This window comes from Tachysurus vachellii, chromosome 25, assembly GCF_030014155.1.
Source record: "Tachysurus vachellii isolate PV-2020 chromosome 25, HZAU_Pvac_v1, whole genome shotgun sequence".
Lineage (NCBI taxonomy): Eukaryota > Metazoa > Chordata > Actinopteri > Siluriformes > Bagridae > Tachysurus > Tachysurus vachellii.
Genome location: NC_083484.1, coordinates 270,001 through 292,500, shown reverse-complemented (window position 1 = coordinate 292,500; position 22,500 = coordinate 270,001). Strand labels below are relative to the sequence as shown.

At 38.5% G+C, this 22,500-nt stretch overlaps 3 protein-coding genes across 8 annotated transcripts in view; all 3 read right to left on the bottom strand.

Moving 5' to 3' along the window:
- Positions 1-1,708: 1,708 nt before the first annotated feature.
- On the bottom strand, positions 1,709-3,193 carry rpl22l1 (ribosomal protein L22-like 1). Its single transcript, XM_060861569.1, has 4 exons — positions 3,146-3,193; positions 2,474-2,578; positions 2,186-2,307; positions 1,709-1,949 (listed from the first exon to the last, which is right to left on the bottom strand). The coding sequence occupies exons 1-4, from the start codon at positions 3,152-3,154 to the stop codon at positions 1,808-1,810; spliced, it is 378 nt and encodes a 125-aa protein (XP_060717552.1). The 5' UTR covers positions 3,155-3,193; the 3' UTR covers positions 1,709-1,807.
- Positions 3,194-4,261: 1,068 nt separating this feature from the next.
- eif5a (eukaryotic translation initiation factor 5A) lies at positions 4,262-8,524 on the bottom strand. The gene is made up of 5 exons (XM_060862020.1): positions 8,458-8,524; positions 7,148-7,337; positions 6,178-6,282; positions 5,667-5,798; positions 4,262-5,246 (listed from the first exon to the last, which is right to left on the bottom strand). Exons 2-5 carry the CDS (start codon positions 7,313-7,315, stop codon positions 5,184-5,186), a joined length of 468 nt encoding a protein of 155 aa, XP_060718003.1. The 5' UTR covers positions 7,316-7,337; positions 8,458-8,524; the 3' UTR covers positions 4,262-5,183.
- A 1,293-nt stretch (positions 8,525-9,817) lies between these two features.
- tnikb (TRAF2 and NCK interacting kinase b) overlaps positions 9,818-22,500 on the bottom strand; it is a 50,403-nt gene continuing 37,720 nt past the window's right edge. For 5 of the 6 annotated variants that reach the window (XM_060861812.1, XM_060861808.1, XM_060861809.1 and 2 more), the window contains 10 exons: positions 22,174-22,341; positions 20,976-21,072; positions 20,688-20,870; positions 19,835-19,978; positions 19,426-19,560; positions 19,209-19,309; positions 18,901-19,050; positions 18,174-18,333; positions 14,769-14,908; positions 9,818-13,344 (listed from right to left, as the gene is read on the bottom strand). In XM_060861812.1, the coding sequence (XP_060717795.1) occupies positions 13,261-13,344; positions 14,769-14,908; positions 18,174-18,333; positions 18,901-19,050; positions 19,209-19,309; positions 19,426-19,560; positions 19,835-19,978; positions 20,688-20,870; positions 20,976-21,072; positions 22,174-22,341 (1,362 nt within the window). In that variant the 3' untranslated portion in view covers positions 9,818-13,260. The remainder of the gene's footprint in view (positions 13,345-14,768; positions 14,909-18,173; positions 18,334-18,900; positions 19,051-19,208; positions 19,310-19,425; positions 19,561-19,834; positions 19,979-20,687; positions 20,871-20,975; positions 21,073-22,173; positions 22,342-22,500) is intronic. The other variant, XM_060861810.1, reaches the window with a different exon arrangement.

The following is a 22,500-nucleotide window of genomic DNA, read 5'->3' as shown; positions in this document are numbered from 1 at the left end:
GGCATCAATGTGACTCTCGCAGAATCCAGAGCTCACATGTGACTGCCTGTCTTCACATTCATTGCTCTGATCTTTGAGGTCTTCGGATGAGTTACGAACACTTCTGGGATTCCTGACATCTGTGAACTTCTCATTTGAGAGACTACGTTTGAGTTTCAGCCTAAAAGAACTCTCTTCCACCCAATACTGATATCGTCCCTGTTGAAATGTTAGTAGATTGTCTTTGTGATTAGGACTCTCCTGTTTCTCCAGCGCTGCCTCCACCATCTCTTTGTGCCTCACTCTTAAGACCTCAAGCTCCAGAAGTCCAGCAAGAGTTGCACGGAAGCGTCCACGGATTTGTTTTCTCCTTGTTCCTGTCCATGTCTCCGCAGCTGAGACCTCCATGACCAGACCTTGTGTGATTCCTGCACAAATGTAAGAAAAAGTCATCTGCTCTCCAAGTATTTATAGTGTGGTCCTCCACCAAAAGTGCCATCTCATCACTCTGTTCCTCTCACTCTGGAGCTGCTAAAGGTGTTAATGAGATTTTCACTCATCAGCTGATCAACATAATGAAAGACCAAAAGACCTCACTGCTCTGTAAAGGTTGCTTAGAGAAGTTAACACCTAACTGAACATTTTCTCACCATGAAATAGTTTAGGATGATCATCAGAGATCAAAAAGATTTACATTTGTTTAACTCAAAGAACATTTCAGCATTACTTTTAATGTTTTAATGCTCAATGCAATACAACCTGAAATCAACAGAAACTCAGAGACTCAAAATGAAGCTGTCTGAAGTTCTCAGATATCACGAGGAACCTCAAGCAGGAATAATGATCCTCTTCTTACTTGATTACCAAATTAAATCTTTTACAGTATAATGAGGCTCAATATTTGCCATTATAAATAAAGTCACTCCAACTTTTAGATATGTTCATTTCTCAAAGCTGCAACAAAATCACTAGGAAAAAATCTAAAGTAACTGATGTGGACCAGAAGAAATAATGGGACAGAATTCATAATAATTAACTAATCCTGTCCACAAAGATTTGGAAAAACACCAGTGTATATTAATAATAAAATCTTAAATCTCTCTCACAAAATTATAAACCAATTCAGACACTCAATCACTCACTCATCTTCTACCGCTTATCTGAACTACCTCGGGTCACGGGGAGCCTGTGCCTATCTCAGGCGTCATCGGGCATCAAGGCAGGATACACCCTGGACGGAGTGCCAACCCATCACAGGGCACACACACACACACTCTCATTCACTCACACACTACAGACAATTTTCCAGAGATGCCAATCAACCTACCATGCATGTCTTTGGACTGGGAGAGGAAACCGGAGTACCCAGAGGAAACCCCCGAGGCACGGGGAGACCATGCAAACTCCACACACACAAGGTGGAGGCGGGAATCGAACCCCCAACCCTGGAGGTGTGAGGTGAACGTACTAACCACTAAGACACCCTGCCCCCCCAACTCAGACACAATTCACTCAATTTAATTAGATTTTTAATTTCACTTTGTCAATTTTTGTGAATTCACTAATCTTTAATCAGAACTACAAGCTCCATTACTGCGTAACAGATCACGTCTTTAACGTGTTTAAAAAACCCCCAGTTTAATTATTCCAAAAGCCACAGCCTGATTTTTTAAACTCCTCGTCTTCATTTCATAGATTTTTTAACAATAATAAATAAATCACATTCAGGTTTAATGTAAATCCAACATTTATTGACAAAAACCCAATATAAAGGATGAGATTTGCTCCATCATCATCCTCCTCTTCCTCTCCTCGCCACACAACGGCTTCACTCGTCTGTCTCAGACTCGTCTTCCTGACTGATCTGGAAGTATCGCAGCTCGTAGGTCTCTTTATCGGACGCCACCACACGCAGCCAGTCGCGCAGGTTATTCTTCTTCAGGTATTTCTTTGTGAGATATTTCAGATACCTGAAAGAAGACATGAGTTTACATTCAGTTAGATATTAAGACTAAATGAATAGAAACAGCTACATTTACATTAACAGGTTTAATGTGTTCGGTTTCAGAAATGTTCCTTTATCACATTTAGTTTCTTGAATTTCTTTTGTTGAATTTTTTCCCAAAAACAACTCCAACAGTCTGTAACTTTGTGTGACTACAGTTTGTGTCGGTCGACACGGCCGTCCTCTCCGTGTAGCTCTCACCTCTTTGAGAAGCGTTTTTCTGATGAGATGCTGATCTTGTTTCTCTCCCGAGTGATCTGCACCACGTTACCCAGATTTCCAGTTTTGCCGTTAACCTTCACCTTCTCTTTGAGGAACGTCTCCTGTTAGTGACACGACAATATGACACACTAGGGAAGAGAACCCTAGCTATAAACTAGGGAAGAGAACCCTAGTTATCACACAATATTAGTGATCCCTGAAGTCACATCAATATTTACTACACTTATGTTAAAATTATTTACTATACAAGTCAGTAATCATAGTTACAAAGTTGTTTGAGTCCAGGATCCCGTCCTCCACAGGATGTGTGCAGTCCAGTGTGAACCTCCATGAAGCTCCTTTTCTGTTCCTTTTCCCTACAGACGGTCTGTTCTGTAGGACAACAGGCAGAAATCATGTATATATAAACACACACAGGATAGGGGATTATTATTATTATTATTATTGTGATTATTATTATTATTGTGATTATTATTATTGTGATTATTATTATTATTGTGATTATTATTATGTGATTATTATTATTATTATTATTATTGTGATTATTATTATTATTATTATTATTATTGTTATGTGATTATTATTATCATAATTATTAGTAGTATTATGTGTATTATTATAATGATTATGATTACTATTATAACAACAACAATAATAATAACAATAATAATAATACTAATAATAATTATTATTATTATAATTATTATTATGATTATTATTACAGTCCTGATCCCAGTCACTCTGATGTGCACGTGCGCTGCTTTTACACCGCGGATCACAATTGTGTCACAATCAGACTTTTAATAAATAATCACTTTAAAATCTAAGGATTGATATTTGAAATATCTAACACACAGGACTGCTGTAACCACAAACTCGACAATAAAACAACACAAAATAAACGTTAGTAGTTAAAGCTGCCTCAGAGCTCATACATACCGGCGCCATGTTAGAGAGAGAGAGAGAGAGAGAGGGAAGTGACGTCAGTGCGCATGCGCGTTCACTCCGTCCGCCTTTTTATCCCATCCCATAATATAAGTTCACTTTTATTGTAATTTATTTCTATAGCGCGTTTAACAATTTCCCAAAGTCTCAAAGCAGCTTTACAGAAGTATGGAAACAGAAGAGAGACAAAAAAGAAACAAATATATAATAAGAATAAAAAATAAAAATAAATAAATGAATATATACAATTAACGTTTAACATTAATATAAAAATATTAATTTAAAATATAAAAATCTGTCCCTATCCCTAATGATCAAGCCTGAGGTGGTGGTGAGGAAAAAGTCCCTGAGATGATGTGAGGAAGAAACCTTGAGGAACCAGAAGGGAACCTCATCCTCATCTGGGTGACACTCTGTACACACTACAGTAAATAGTGTAAATGTAAACAAACACCTGAACAGGAAAATGACTCACTTTTATACTTATATTTTATGTTAAACATCAACCAGATGACTCCAAACAGCTGAACACAGAAAACATCCAACAATAAACATGATAAAACAATTACAGAACCATGGAGCCATCGGTCTTTCACCTTAAACGCTTCCCTGACCAGATAAGAAGCAACAGTAGTCCTAATCTTCAGGAGTAGAACAGCAGACTTAAGTTAACTCTGTGATGTATATTAAATATTTACCTTTATAGAGTCTCCAGCTATCCTTGTCCTAATCTTTACATAACGATATTTAAATCTTTATTAAGAGGTTTTGTGACTAAAATGACGTGTGACGTGGTTTTTCCTGTAAAACTCTGAGCTTTATCCCTCCGTTTCTTTCTGATTTTCTTGAAGCTCGTATTTGCTCCAGGTCCTACTTCACATTTTATATTTTTACAGTTAAACACATTTAAAAACATAGAATTTCAAAGACAACAATTTGAATAACATCTTTACCTTGAAGTGAGCATACAGGGTTTGAGCCATTACACCACGTTATATGGTGAGGGTTTAAAATATTGGCCCCCTCACATCGAGACCACATTCAACTAGTTTGTCCTTATGGTCACATTTTCCAAGTCAAATTTAAACACCCTACAACATGAGACATGAACAGGCTTCAACACTTTATTTAAGGTTGTCTGACAGCCAGAACCAGGCTGCTATTGCGTTACAGAGGTACTCGCACATGGCCATCACATCCTTCTGTCCATGTCACAATGGAGACCGGCACTTATAAATTCCACTGAAGGTTATTTGTCTTAGTGATTTTCCTTTAATAAAAAAAAAAAAAAATTAAAAAAAAAAAAAAAAAGTGTTTCCAGTAGCACTCAAAGTACTACAAAGTGCTAACTACCAGGACACTCACATCTCACTTTGGGTAAAGGCAACAACTGAGAGAACTGACCTTAGTGCAGATACATAATCATGTTTAAATAAAAAATAAAAGTTATGGCACCCTTAATGCAGCAGGGGGGTAGGAGGAAAACAAAAACAAAAACAAAACAAACAAAACACTGGTGTCAGTGAGGGCTTTTTCTTCCCCTTATTTAAAATGCATTGAACATATATTCCACTGAAAGGCATCAATTCTGCTAAGTAACCATATCTGTTTTCATGTGTATATCCATATATGCCATGTGTAAATGGCAAACAGATCCTGCTTTAACATTCAGGAATGTAAATAGCCAGACCAACGCCATGACGGCAAAACACAGTGGAATGGAAAAAAAAAAAAAAAATACAATCAACTAAAAATCCTAAAACAAATCTGATCCAAAAGAAGAATGCCAAACCTGAAGATAATTACATTGTCTAAAAAAAGCCCAGCAGAGTAACTGGAAGGAGGCACAGGGGGGAAAACAAAAGAAAAGAAAGAAAGAAAACCCAAAAACAACGAGAGTAACAAGTTGTGAATGTGTGTGTGAAGGCCAGAGCTTTGGTGAAGAAAAAAACAGAAAGGAGATTTTATTGTGGTGCATGTTGCAGCCTGAGCAGCCCAGTCTCTCTCTCTCCATCCGTCGCTCGCACGCTTACTATTTGGTAAAGGCCTTGATGCCGACTGCGGACTCTTCACCCATTGCTGAGAGCACAGTAATCTAAAAAAAAAAGAGAGAGAGAGAGAGAGAGAGAGGAGACCACATCACATTACTAATCAATTACTTACAGTAATTCAGTATAAAGTATACTGATCACATGACCACTGCCATCTAACCTGTAAAGGTTTATAACAAACTATTATCAATATTAACCACTGTTTATAATAAACATTAATATATGCACACTGTTTTTTCTTAAAAATAAAATCACTATATTTTGGTGGAGAAACAACTGCTTTCAACCCACAAATAAATACTCACTGTTGTTTTTCCTTAAGCTTCAAAACAGCCATCATGAAACAACTAATATTGCACATTAAATTTCTGTCCTAAATATTCAAATAAGCTGCATAAAAAAAAGAGGAAAAACAGTTTAAGATTCGAATCTTATTTTGAAAGCAGAACGTTTCTGTAACCCACCATCATGTCTTCACCAGCACTGTGTTTGGATTCAATCTCCTTGCCCAGGTCACCCTCTGGAACACGAAGGTCTTCACGCACATCACCGTTGTCCATCATGAGAGACAAGAAACCCTCATTAATGTCAACCAGCTGGGAGGGTGGGGGGAGGTGGGGAAAAAAAACAAAAAACACATGAAACTTTGGGTAAAGAAAAAACTAAATTGGAGAAAAAGACATTACTTATTAAAAAGTAATACAACAAATCAAAGGAATTAATTAAAGAGTTTTAAACTGCTATTACAGATCATGTACAGGCACTCGGCTCATTTATTATGATGCAGCCCATAATTATATTTTATTTATTGGTACAAAACAACCCACTGAATACCACAAGACAGCTTGAAAACCTTGTACTCTACAATGGCTGGAAAGTTAACTGACTTACTAAAATTAACCCAAACATAAGCATCCAGTTTCTCCATTAACCCCCTTCCCCATCTCTCTCTCTCTCACACACACACACACACACCTGGAAGTCGTTTCTCTTTATGTTGGGCACGTCCATGTTGTGGGTTGAGGGACAAATATCTTCATACTTCTTATTAGTGAAAATGTCGATACCAACCAGGTGAACCTGCACAGGTGAGAGCAGATTTAACCTTTAAAACTCTCCACAGAACAAAGCGTTAGGGAGAAAAACAATGGGCTCAGAGTCAAACAAAAACTAGATGCACAATTTTATAATGAATCAAACAATATTAAGGCATTAGATAAACAGTACACACACAAGATAATGTAGTGTCAATTTATATTAAACCTAGACGCTTATATTTAAGGGGTAATTTTGGGGTTGAATTTTCTTGATAAAACAGAACAGATTGGCTGGCAGATTGTATGATATTCATTAATATATATTCCATACAGCTGTAACCTTTTGTGCATCACTCACCCTTGTGCAATACAATTTAATACACAAAAAAATTATAATATTAAATTCAGGATGAAATGAGACTATGCAGGTGAGACCTGACCCAAATGAGCGACCAACACAACCGAAACATTTCCCCAGCTACCTTAAAAAAAGACTGGGGAAATCCTGTTCTCTCAAAACAGGTAGAAATCTTTAAACACACAAACTGCTGCACCAAATCTGGGCCAGAGTAGCACACCAGGATAAACATGCATTACATTTCTTAATATTAAAACTGTACGGTTTTTAAGCCTGTTGTAAAACATCACTGGAAGAAAGAATAGTTTGTGATCAAAGTTAGATCTGACTCAACATCGGAAACCAATTACATCGTTTTAGATCCAAAGTTTTCACTTTTTTCTTTTCAGGCAACTAACTGATGTAAACAATTGATTTGTCATGTATATATTAAGCTGTTTGACTGGTTTTTACAGTGACGGTGCCATAACAAGGAGTTTATGCAATACATCGATAAAGCTAAAAATTGACATACGGCGTAAAACAAAACGAGTCAGAACATCCTCCTGACCTTAGCGTGGCCGTGCTTTCCGGTCTTGGAAGTGGACATCTCAACGATTTTGCAGGGACGACCCTTCAGGACCACAAAGCCGTTTTTGCGCAGAGCGCTGCACTGCTGCGGGTACGTTTCAGAGGCCCCGGCGTCTCCACTGGTGAAATCAAGATCTGGATCTGCCATGGTGGGATATAATCAAGGGGCACTGAGGACAGAAAAAACAGAAACAGGATTTACATCGAAGTAAAAGCCGAGAACAAAATAGGTTTAAATGTGAATGATGAAGATTAAGAAAAGGTAAAAGCAAGCAACGTGGAACAGATGCAATGAAAAGTGCAGTGAAATTAACACTGTGTCTGAACATTACAGCTGTGAGCAGAGCTTCATTACACTTTATAGGTTTAATAAACATATACATACTAACTGGTACACAGGTCATCAATTCAAACTATATAATATTCATATTGTAAAGAAAATTATTATATAAAAAACAGGGTACGTCACATCACGTGTTTCCACACTGACGCTTTAATCACTCATCACAATTAACACTAATCATTTAATCCATGAACACAGCGCTGTTCACACTAAGTGGTGTATAAAGTGGTGTACAAAGCGAAATATTCCACGTGTAAACGTGCTGCTTTTCACGCCCAAATGCCGGTGGGTATAAAAACCCAAACTCCGGGTATTAAAGTGTTATTCCGCTTCACACGTGTGTATGGTAACCCTGGGCCTTGGACAAACTTTAATGTTACTTTAGACACACGACGTAAGGCCACAGACGCCACCGACACACTAAAGGCCCAGAAACGGGTGCTAATAAAACTGTAAACACTCCAACTTTAATGTCGGCGGACGTTTAAATAAAGATCCTTTAAGAAGCGGTTACCGGCGCGTGCGCTCACTTACACACTAAACATCTGCGTTTCTGCGCTCAGCTAGCTCGCTAATATCACTAAAGCACAACTCTCAACTACTTCAGTCATATTTTAAGCTCGTTAAAAATCACCATGAACATAAACTCTTAAATGACGCGAACAATCAGCTTAAACCCGCTGTAATCACCAGTGATTGTGACCTGTGCGCGAGGAAGGCCTCGTGCTCGCCGCCTGTTAGCCACTTAGCTAACTTAGTTACTCCTCAACTGTGTTAAACAACGCGCCGTTTCTTTTTACACACTTTTACAAATGTCCAAGGCGACGCGTTGTTGTTGTTACGGAGTCGCACTCGTCAACACATCGAGTGACACTTTAGACCCAGTTATATTTAAGAAATTTCACATTGTTTTCCACAAGAGAAAGGCGCGCGTGTGCGATACTTACTGCCAAGAAAAAAAAAGAATGTCAACGCGCATGCGCGTACAATTTTACTGCGGCACCCGTATAGTGGGCGGGGCTACACACCCGCACACACACTCAAACACATACATACAAACACACACACACACACTCAAACACATACATTCAAACACATACACACACACTCAAACACATATACACACACACACACTCTCAAACACATATATACAAACACACACACACACACACACTCAAACACATATACACACACACACACACAAACACATACATACAAACACACACACACACACACACACACACACACACACACACACACTCAAACACATACATACATACAAACACACACACTCAAACACATATACAAACACACACACACACTCTCAAACACATACATACAAACACACACACTCAAACACATACAAACACACACACTCAAACACATACATACAAACACACACACTCAAACACATACAAACACACACACACTCTCAAACACATACATACAAACACACTCAAACATACATACAAACACACACACACTCTCAAACACATACATACAAACACACACACTCAAACACATATATACAAACACACACACACACACATACATACAAACACACACACACTCAAACACATACATACAAACACACACACACTCTCAAACACATACATACAAACATATATACAAACACATACATACAAACACACACACACTCAAACACATACATACAAACATACACACACACTCTCAAACACATACAAACACACACACACACTCAAACACATACATACAAACACACACACACACACTCAAACACATACATACAAACACATACATACAAACACACACACTCAAACACATACATACAAACACACACACTCAAACACATACATACAAACATACACACACACAAACACACTCTCAAACACACACACTCTCAAACACATACATACAAACACACACACACTCAAACACATACATACAAAAACACTCTCAAACACACACATACACATACAGTACACTCAAACACACACTCAAACACAGTCTCGTTCTCTTTCACACACACACTCAAACACACACTCTCTCTGTTACACACACACATACACTCTCTCTCTCTCTAGTTAGTTACAATATACTTTATTTTATTTAATACTTATCATAAACATCAATATTGGTTAAATGTAAATGTGCAAACATTCTGAGATGCTTTTGCATTAAATTTGACATTATTTGGGATTTAAAATATCAGTTAAATCTAAGCTAAATTAATGATAAAATATAGAAAGAATTATGTTTAAAATCCAAATATCTGTGAATAAGTACAGAAATGAATGAATAAATAAATAACCAACAGCAAAAATGTCATTTGATACATCGATTTATTAAAAAACAGCAAAGTTCTAATGCTTTATGTCACATGGGAACAAAGTGTGAAGATATTCGTGTAGAATCTGCGTCACTCCGAACTCAACAACCCAAATTCTGGACTTCAAACATTTCAACATATTTTTTCTACCAAATTCAGACAGAAATGAAATACCAGAAAAAATCCTTGATACATGTTATTGCTAATAATCCTAGCTGTGCCCCAACATGACTGTGTTAGGTTTGGTTTTCATTTACATCGGCATTGATTCCTTTCAGGCTTTCATTCAAATATAAATAAGACGAGTGCTTTTCCCCCTGAAAAAAACTAAAACAAACAAACAGAAAAACTAAATAAAGCAGGGAAAGGAAAATGTCACCATACAGAAGAGTTCAGTACATCAGTTTGGCTATAATTTAGCAGTGAAATTATAAAGAAAAAGGAAAGAAGCCTCAAACAGTACTGGGATAAATGGAGAATAGGATAAAGTGATATTACATAAAGCACTGATATTAAACATCTCTGACATTCTAATATAGAGTTCAGCACTTTCAGACTGACGAGCTATTCCAAATTACAGCTAGAGAAAAAAATCCCTTTGCAAAAGAATTAGTAATAATACTGTCGCCTCCAAACACAATGACAGACCAGAAGTATACTGTACAAATAAATCCCATCAGAATAACCAGCGTCCAACCTCGGCTCGTCTGTTAGATCCTCAGTTTATAACCACTCAGGCCACCACATTTTTACATCAGAATAAGAAAATTCAGTATTCAGTATCCAGTGGAAAAGTACCAGGCTCCCAGCAGATGAGATCAGACCTCAGGCCTAGTTCAGAGTTTTCAGTAGTATGACTTTTTGAATCATTTTAATCGTAACATTCATGTTTTGGAAGCAGTGAACAAATTCTTTTACAAAAAAGCATGATGACGTGAATAAACATGAAAAGAAGTTAAATATAAAAAAAACTCGTGAGACAGTAAAAATAACGGCAGTCTGTAATTCTGTAAATAGAACTGCAATAAAAATTTACATGAAATATTATTCGAATATTATTTGCATATAAAATCCAACTCCAGGCTTTTACGTAAATGTAATATTTATTTTATTTCACTTTAAAGTTTTGTACATTTTTAGTTTCTGTAACAGCATTAAGAATGTTTAACGAAGTATTATTAAATAAGTTATTAAAATGGAAATTCACTTGGAGTCAGGTTTGGAAGCATGTAATAATTGTTAAAATACATAATTTTACTGTAATTATATTTACAGAATTATTCGCTGTGTGATTTATTTTACTGCTAACTTTATTCTGTATTTTATTTAGCCTGATTTTTTGCCAAACAGTTAGATAACAGCTTTAATTTCTCAAAAAGTAAAGAAAAAAATCACTAAAACATTCTTTAAAAGCCAAAATGGAGAATTATTTTAGCTCTTATTCAGCCAGAAAATAAGCAAATAAAAATGTGAGAAATTCCACATAAGTTTGTGTGAAACTTAACAAACTACCAAGAATGATAGTAGGATGTGATGGATTTACTGATGATTAAATGAAATTAAAATTAAGACAAATGTGAGATGAAAAAGTGAATGAAGTGAATTTTTTTATGAACAACAAAAAAGAGACGAGATGTTTTAACTTCAGTTCACATTTTTATGCTCGAATGAAGAATAACCTGGGGGTGAAATCCCCAATGTAAAGCTACAGACATGCAGAAACCGCAGAAACACACACACACACACACACACACAGGTGGTTTATTTCAGAATTAAAACGTCTCGGGGGTGAAAAATTCTGCTGAAACTAAAAGTCTCTAATCTGCAGTTTACACACTTCTTCTACACTCATACACACTTGTACACACTTGTACACACTTGTACTCATACTCAATTTGATCTTTGACTTTATTAAATTTATCAAGCTTAATTTCAATTATTTGAGTTTAAGTGAAAAGAATCATTTTCTTTTCTGCACCATGATTCTTAGAAACGATTCAGCACTAGAGCACCAAAACATCCTAATAAAATGCACCAGTGAAGAAAGTTTTGCTGAATTTATTACAGGTGTTAACACACCTTTCACACATTTTTTTCTTGTGAATTTGTAAATATTATAAACATTCAAGTCGTATTTGAGTATGAAATTTATCCTGACAGATTAAACTGAATCGCTTCATTTTTATATAGAATCTAGTGACAGTTTATTGTGGGGGAAAAAATTATAAAAAAAGAAATGTTCAGGATGCATAAAGAATTAATTTATAATAAAACGTATATTATAAAATTGAGATTCCTCCTGTGCCTTTGTCTGAATTCTAGTGAACGTTTTATTAATAATGACGTTATGGTTGAATATAAACTTGACTGGAGGAAGTAATGAGGTAGGTTTAGAGGAAGCTCAATGCACTGAACTCATGTCATCACAATCTGAGAAAAAAGAACAGAAATCCCCTGTGTTGTGTGAGCAGATTTATTAAAGGATTATCTTAAAAAAACTCACATAAACCTCGAACACAGCTCTGAAAGTTTCAGACTGGAGGTTCAGGTTTGAGCTAAAACCCAGAACCCAGATCTCCTGCTCTTTATTGCACTGAAGCAACAACGTGTAAAATGCTAAACTCCATCACGTGTCGATTGTTTATGAAGAGAAACTGAGCTTTAATTTAATTTACAAATAATTTCCCAGGATTCGGCTGTAACCTTCTGCATAAAACATCCACACGTTCAGACCAGACTTAACTATCGTCTGATGTTTTATATAGATGGATGGTGAGGGCACACACACGTGCGCACACACACGTGCGCACACACTCACTCTCACGCACACTCACATGCACACTCGCACACACACGGAAATATATTGCAAACATAGAAACCTCACAAACCTTTGTACAGTTACAGTGTGATGAAATGCAAAAACATAACGTGAAAGAAACACACACACAGACACACACACAGACACACACACAGACACACACACACACACCTTTCCATAGAATTGTTTTGTTGAACCAACAGCAATAAATTATTGTGATAAAAGTGACTAAACAGTTACAATATCATTAATTTTCTTGATTTTTGGCCATCAGTTCTGTCCATCTCTGTTTTTCTCCAAAACTACATCATCATGATAAAAACAAGAACCCGCAGGTCAGAGCCGTAAGGAATTCTGGGTACAGGAGGTGGCTGTTCTTCTCTCGGCGGCCAGAGCTTCGTGTGGATGTGAGATGAACGTCGGCTCTCTGGAGCGGCTCCTGGCCATTATTTTGTTTTATTGATTTATTTTCTAAAAGTATTTAATCTTAAAAGCAGCCCTGTGATTCCACACACCGTGGGTTCTAGTCATTCTGTCCCACCCCATCGATATAGAAAACAGATACACAACGCAGGGGGCGAGTGGTGGGGCCCGTGGGGGGGGAAGGTGTGTGGGCGGGTTTTACCAGTTCATCATGGAATTTCTGTTCAAGGTCATGAAGAAAACTTGGCTACTGCCTCCTGATCGGACCGAGGCGAAGAAGACCTACAACAGCACAGGGGGCAAACAGACGAGTCGGTTACTCACTCAGGACATTTTTAGAGCCAGTGTTTATAAAAAACACCTCTGTTCTGTTTTACTGATATTCACTCAGTTAACACTGAAATTACACACGTTAACAATCAGCAGCTTCATAACAACTCTGAACCAGGAACGTTTCCTAAATACACACTAAATAAACACTGAACAAACACCAAATAAACACTGAACAAACACCAAATAAACACTGAACAAACACCAAATAAACACTGAACAAACACTGAACAAACACTAAATACACACTAAATAAACACTGAACAAACACTAAATACACACTAAATACGCACTGAATAAATACTAAATACACACTGAACAAACACTAAATACACACTGAACAAACACTAAATACAAACTGAACAAACACTAAATACACACTAAATACACACCAAATACACACTAAATAAACACTGAACAAACACTAAATACACAATAAATAAACACTGAACAAACACTAAATACACACTGAACAAACACTAAATACACACTGAACAAACTAAACACACTAAACAAACACTAAATACACACTAAATAAACACTAAATACACACTGAACAAACACTAAATACACATTGAACAAACACTAAATACACACTGAACAAACACTAAATACACACTGAACAAACACTAAATACACACTGAACAAACACTAGATAAACACTGAACAAACACTAAATACACAATAAATAAACACTGAACAAACACTAAATACACACTGAACAAACACTAAACACACACTGAACAAACTAAACACACTAAACACTGAACAAACACTAAATACACACTAAATAAACACTAAATACACACTGAACAAACACTAAATACACACTAAATACACACTGAACAAACACTAAATACACATTGAACAAACACTAAATACACACTGAACAAACACTAAATACACACTGAACAATCACTAAATACACACTAAATACAAACTGAACAAACACTAAATACACACTAAATAAACACTGAACAAACACTAAATACACACTGAACAAACACTAAATACACACTGAACAAACACTAAATACACACTGAACAAACACTAAATACACACTGAACAAACACTAAATACACACTGAACAAACACTAAATACACACTGAACAATCACTAAATACACACTAAATACAAACTGAACAAACACTAAATACACACTAAATAAACACTGAACAAACACTAAATACACACTGAACAAACACTAAATACACACTGAACAAACACTAAATACACACTGAACAAACACTGAACAAACACTAAATACACACTGAACAAACACTAAATACACACTGAACAAACACTAAATACAAACTGAACAAACACTAAATACACACTGAACAAACACAATTGGACTCATTTTATCTAAAGCCCACCTTGTCGTTTCTCTCAGACAGAAACTTCAGTCGCTGAGCTCGCTTGTGCATGAAAACTCCGTCGAGGTGTCCCGTCTCCACGGAACGGATCTCAATGGCTTTCTCTCCCCATCCCATGATCTGGTTGGAGTGGATGTAGGCTGCAGGAGAAACAGGAAGGAGGCAGGACACAGGACGTGGGACAGGACAGAGATGATTCTCAGAGCAATAAACACAACACACAGCACTGTGAGAAAACCCTCCCGCTGCTCGACGACTTCTGACGGACAAAAGCAACCAGAAACCGACCCGATCTGAACCGGAACCGAGTGGAAAACACCGGGTTGCTCGTGACACCCAACACCAGCAGGAGGTCATTATTGCAGCAGTTTCTGAAGCAAAACTTCTGAAAACTCGTCACCCTCCAAATGTGCTGTGATTATGGTGGCAAGTTTATTCTGTCTAGTAAAAAGTTACAAATTTTACATTTACTCCATTCATAAAATAACTCATGACTGGAATATTGAATAATTCATGTCTGATTTCTCTAAGCAGGAAGATCTGAAGATCGTTATTCTACAAATATGAGAAGTAGTTTTTGTTCTCTGTAATTTGATTATTCATTTGGATCGATTGATGATGTCTGAAATGCCAGCTGCTCGCTCTGAACACAAAATAAACCCCAACATTCACATTCTTCCAAGACAAAGATGAGAACAAACATCCAAAGCTAGAAGGTTAATCATACAGACACCAATTTACATCAGATGTGTGATCAGCATCAGGGGGAATTACAGACAATCTTAATATCAGCATCTTTCATTCATCTGTTTCAGTCTAATGGATCCTTCAGTTTAAACACACACAAACACACACACACACACTCAAACATACACACACAGACAGACACACACAAAAAAAACATACACACACAAACACAGACACACACACTCAAACATACACACACACTCAAACATACACACACACTCACTCAAACATACACAAAAAAAACATACACACACACTCACAAACACAGACACACACTCAAACATACACACACTCACTCAAACATACACACACACAGACACACACAAAAAAAACACACACACACTCACACACACAAACACAGACACACACACAAACATACACACACACACACACACTCAAACATACACACACACACTCAAACATACACACACACACGCACAAACACACACACAAACAAACATACACACACACACACACTCAAACATACACACACACACACACTCAAACATACACACACACACACTCAAACATACACACACACTCAAACATACACACACACACTCAAACATACACACACACACACTCAAACATACACACACACACACTCAAACATACACACACACACACTCAAACACACACACACAAACATACACACACACTCACTCATACACACACACTCACTCAAACATACACACACACACACACACTCACTCAAACATACACACACACACAAACAGACAGACACACACACAAAAAAACACACACACACACACAAACACTCACTCAAACAGACACACACACACACACACACACACACACTCAAACACACACACACACACTCAAACACACACAAACACACACACACAACCACACACACACACACACTCAACCACACACACACACACACTCAACCACACACACACACTCAACCACACACACACACACACTCAACCACACACACACACACACTCAACCACACACACACACACACACACACACACACACACACACTCAACCACACACACACACACAAACAGACAGACACACACACAAAAAAACACACACACACACAAACTCAAACAGACACACACACACACACACACACACTCAAACACACACACACACACACACTCAAACACACACACACACACACTCAACCACACACACACACACACACACACACTCAACCACACACACACACACACACTCAAACACAGACAAACACACACACAAACACACACTCAACCACACACAGGATCCATTCATCATGCTGTAAATTTAAAAGATGCATTTGAGGTTTTTAGTCAATAGACAGGAAATAAACACTCAGATCTTTCACAGATTCACACAAAAATGTGATGAAACAAAACAAATATCTCGATTGTGACTCTGGTGTTAGTTAATGAACAAAACATTAACAAGAAAACAACACAATGAATGAAAAATACACTGATAGACAGCACCAGAGCTTGGGGTGAGAGGGGCACAAGAGGGGCATAAGGGTCGCAAAAGGGCACTGAGTCTGAACTGAATGTAAGGGAAAAGAGTGAAGCTCCAGAGAGATGAAGCCGGTTTTCCTCTGTGTGATTTCAGCAGTGTTTTAAGATGATTCCTCTTTGCACTGTACAAGATCCTGTGATAGTGTGTTCCATGTGACATTATACCGTCCTCTAATGACAGACCTGTAGGTCATTAAAGAACATTATTTTTATGTACAAGGTCCTCAATCAGAGTGATTCTGAAATCAGCTGCTGCACAAAACGACTTCACATAAACACACTTTCTTCACAATGAACAGGAGGTTATGAGATGTGTTCTGTGTTTCCTTTACAGTTTCCTATCGCTGCTACCGAATCTGTAGCTGTATCTGTACCGGATCTGTATCAGTACCAGATCTGTACCTGTGCTGTGTGTTTGCCGCAGTCTTTACAGTAGATTTTAGGCAAACGTAGCAGCACTCACAGAATTTAATCAGAAATTTCTCACAAACACACTAACTTTGTTGTCACTTATCTTTGGTTATGATGTATTGCATGAAGTCATGTGTTATAACAACACAAATCTGCACTAACAAAATATTCTTTTATTATGTTAGTTGCTGCAACACTGAAAATAACAGAAATCACACAGTGTAAACCCGACCTAAAGATCAGCACACAGGCAGAGTGTGTGTGTGTGTGTGTGTGTGTGTGTGTGTGTGTGTGTGTGTATTTGTTACACTGAAAGTAAGATTGAGAAAAATGCAGCCAGTGGCACTAGATGAACTGAAGCTGAACTGTATAAACAGGTTCCTTCTCATCAGGAATAAATTACAGCTTTGGACTATGAGTCCATGGCTATAAACATCATCAGCGGTCATTACAAGAGTCTTCGTGTCCACGAGAGTTGAACTACAGGTGCTCATGATCGGCCTGACGACCTGGACCTAATGTTCTACCAACATACTGAAAACTTTGTACAGTGTTTTTGAGCTAATCTGCTGTTTGGGCTTCTATAACAATATCATCACTGTGTTATGATTAGCGACAAACTTCAATTCATCTGGTGCAAAAGGCTGCTTGATGACTGGGGCAGGTTCCAGTAGCACCCGGGCCTCAGGGTTCTGAAAGGAGACGGGATCATTTTCGTGTGCCAATAAAATAAACAACCACGACCTACCAACAGAGGTGGGCATCTCTCCCCACTGTAGCACCACGTCTTTAGTGATTCTGCCGTATGTGTTCACATAGACTCCCTCATCTTCATAACACAGAAGCATCTCCATCCCGTCGGTCTTGGGGAGTACCACAATGGCGTGAGGGGTGACACTGCCCTGAATCTGAGGGAGGAACACGGGGAAGGGAAGGGGTTTGGGACCGTCAGCCTCGGGTAACAAGCACGAGCACAAAATTAGCTGCAGGAGACCTTTTCTTTTCCGCTCACTCGGCAGGGTGTGAGAAACTGCTGCAACAATAAAGTCTCCCAATAACAAGTGACCTGCTCTCTCTCTCACACACTCACACACTCACACAAACATACATGCGCACGCACACACACTTAAGTGCCAAAACTTTCTGCTTGCTCTGGTTCACTTTATCAGATGGTTTTTGTTGGTCAAAGGTCGTAGATCGGGGAAATGTTTTGCTCTGAGCAACGCACAAACACAACTCTACACAACATTACAACACGTCACAGAAGATCTTATGTACACTAGATCACTAATTATCTTGGATCTATGGATATGATTCAAATAATTGTATTTTTATTCTCCTTATTATTATTATTCTTTCTTTCTTCTTTCATTAAAAAAAAAGCCATGCAGTTGTGTGTCCTTGTGATAGAGGAAGCGTCTGGTCACAGGTGGAGGAAGAGGAAAAGCCACTCTGCTCAGCACTCCGTCACTTACGTGCGATGGGATGTAGATATCGTACGGGTTTCCCGAGTCAACGTCGATGACGTGAAATCCAACACTGGAGCCGTAGATGACCTTTAACCTCTGACCTTCCTCTACGGTCAGATCCACCAGCTGAGGTTTGTGCTGCAGATCGGTGAAGGACTTCAGAGAGAAAGAGAAACCTGTAAGAGCTCTTCATCCTCAAGCTCTGATCTGTTTGACTTCTATAAAAATAACTCGCTCTGAAAAAACCTGATTCATTCACAAACATCCGACGCTTTAATGCACAGATAAACCCATCGTATATAAATGACACTCACCTTAAAAGCCATAAATTTGTGATAAGGCTTCGGAGCCCATGCGTAAATCTCTACCGCGTTCTTCAAGGCAATCACCAGGAACTTGATCCGCTCGTATTTTACTTTCACACGCAAAGACACCAGATCAGATTAAACAGAAATAAAATAATATTTAAATATTAATATAAACATGAGATTCATATACAACCTGCCAGAGACGGTGATGAACAGAACATACCAACTTTGTAATGAACGCAGCCCTCCAGATCTCCCACTGTGGTCCAGCCCTGCTTCTTCTCCACCTCAGGGTCATTGTGGAGGATCCGGTTCCTGAGCCATGACAGGTAGTAAACCCTCAACTTGTTCTTTTTGCCTGGAGAAAACGAGATAAATGTGCATCATCATTTCTGTAATCATCATCTCCTGATGTGAATCGGAATAAAAAAATCTTTCCTCGACTTCCTTTTAAAGAAAAGTGGTGGAGTTTTTGTGACTCTGTTCACACTCGAGTTCATTTATGTGCCAGAAAAATGTGCAACTGGGAATATTAGACATCAGTTTAACCACAACACAAAAGAACAGTAATTAAAGTCTATTAAATTAACTTCTCAATACTGTTTACTCTTTACTCCTCTTCTCTTTCTCACCGGAGATGGTGACTAAGACGTTAAGGCCCTCCAACACGTCCATCTGCTGAAAGCGGCGGCGGCTGATGAGGTTGTAGACTTTCCCCTGACCGCTGCGGTCCAACAACATCAGACCATTTTCAGTCCCAACCAACAGATTCACACCTGCAGCAAATCAAATCCCCAGCCTTATACACTCACATCCTCAATACACATGGTGTGTGTGTGTGTGTGTGTGTGTGTGTGTGTTACAGAATAATACTCTTACCATCCTGAAGCTGATCATTTTTCACTAACAGTAATTGAAAGTATTCTATTCTTCTAATAACACAACAGTTTAGACAAGAAACGTCACAGCACTCGTTTGTTACATTAAATCATGGAGAAGTTCTCGTGTGTTTGTGTCAGCTCTAAACACTCGTCCCCTCGGCAGTCCCTCTTTATTCTCTCTCTTTATTCTCCCTCTTTATTCTCTCTCTTTATTCTCTCTCTTTATTCTCCCTCTTTATTCTCTCTCTTTATTCTCTCTCTTTATTCTCTCTCTTTATTCTCTCTCTTTATTCTCCCTCTTTATTCTCCCTCTTTATTCTCTCTCTTTATTCTCCCTCTTTATTCTCCCTCTTCAAGTTAATAAGAGAAAAATCTCAGCTTGTTACTGAGAAACACAAAGCAGTATAAACTCCTTTGTCCTGAAGATGTGAAGCTCACACTGGAGACTCCTTCCATAACTCCTCACAATGTGTTTCAATCAGTTTACATGAGATTAGGAAAAGAAACTGCTTGTAAATCAAATCAGATTTAATTCTAAAATATCTGTGACAGATTTTAAACTAGGATGAAGGATTATTGAGAGCTGCGTGATGCTGAAACTCACCCCACAGAGCAGCACACAGGATCTCAGAGTTGAAGCGTTTCTTGTATTTGCGGATCTCAGGCGTGTCGCTGTGCGGCCGGATGTTGGTGGGATTGACGTTGACGACGGAGATCTTCCGAGCCTCGTTGAGCCGAGCCTGCTCCTGTTCCTGCTCGTGCCTCAGCAGCTCGTCGACGGAGAGAGCTGCAGCCGAGAACAACACGATTTAATGAATAATAAAACCTACGACTTAGATTATTGTTCTGTTCTGATTCATTACAGATCTCATTAAAGCACAGGGACAAGAACCTGCTGCTGAGTTCTCACTGCTTTCTTCAGTGGGTGACGTCTGGTACACTCGCGGGTCCACAAACGGGGTAAAGGAGGCTTTAGAGCCGCTCCCGTACTGTGGATCAAACACACACCTATTACTTCAGGCACAACATCTGGCAAAGCAACACAGCTGTATCCAGTGATCAGAGTAACACTTCCTGTTAATTCTGAGCTAATAACACATTATAAACGCATAGTTAGAAATATAGCATCCATAGCACATTATTAAGGCTGGGATAAGCTGCAGAACTGCTCATGAGGGGTAACAGATACAGGTATTTACAGGTACATAACGCATCATAAGAACACGGTAAAGAAAATGTTCTGGACATCTGTACTGCATGTACATTATAATGCATTAAAGCAAACCTCGATCAGATCATATGCTCATTCTCTATAAAGTGCTATAACTCTTCATCTGTCTGGAATACGGCTGCTCATGACAGTTAAGTTACATTTTATAAAGCAGGGTCATGTGACTTCATAACATTAGGTTACGTAACACATCACAACATCTGCTCATAGTACACAACACTGTGATAATGCACTATAACTGATAAGGCATCAGCGCCGTATGTAAGTTATAACGCATTACAGCACATTGGTGTACATTAATGCTATATAGAGATGATGTTATAATACAATATGAAGTCATATATCAGCATAAATACTTCTAAACATCAAATGTGTATATTAGACTCTATAAGGCATTATGAATGCTACATGTTTAGTTTATAATGCATTTTTCATACAGGAAGTTATCAAAAGCGTTAATTTAACATGCGCATAGTAACGAGCCATAAACAAAGGTTTTTAGCAGAGCGTAACAGTTAGTAAGCACTTAGCGATGGTTTTTAAGGTGATAAGTATGTTATAATAATGTTGAGTCATGGCTCATGCGTTGTGATGATGGGGAGAAAAGCGTTAATAGATGAGTGATTAAAATAATTACAAAAGGAAGCCTGAACCCGGACAAGAGAGCGGGCATCCCTGAGACTACAGCCAGGAAGCACAGCCATATATATATATATAAATATAGGAATATAAATATATGCGGTTCATTTTGGACTAGACCGGATAGGGATGGTTAGCGAGGTCAAAGGTCAGGGTCGGGTTAGTGGGCAAAGGTCAGAAGGCGGGGTGGCTTGGACTGACGGGCTGCACTGTAACCTACTTCAGCCACAGAGTCCAGGTCCTGCCCAAGCAGACTGGAGCGGAGCCCTGGGCCTTCGCTGGGCGTGGCCAAGGGGGAGTGGCTTTGCTGCACTAGATCAGGAAGATTGGCGTTACCAGGGAAACCGTTGCTCTCGGCATGACCCGAGCGCTTTCTTTCCCCAAACATCTGCAGGAGAGGAAAAGAGAAAGAGGTGCTATTGCTGTCCCTGTCACCTGGCATGTCACCGCCACAGCGCCACCTGGTGTTACTCTGAGAAATGCAGCAACCTGAGCAGCCAATCAGCACTGAGACTACTAAAGAGTAAAGATGCTGAAAAAAGACCTA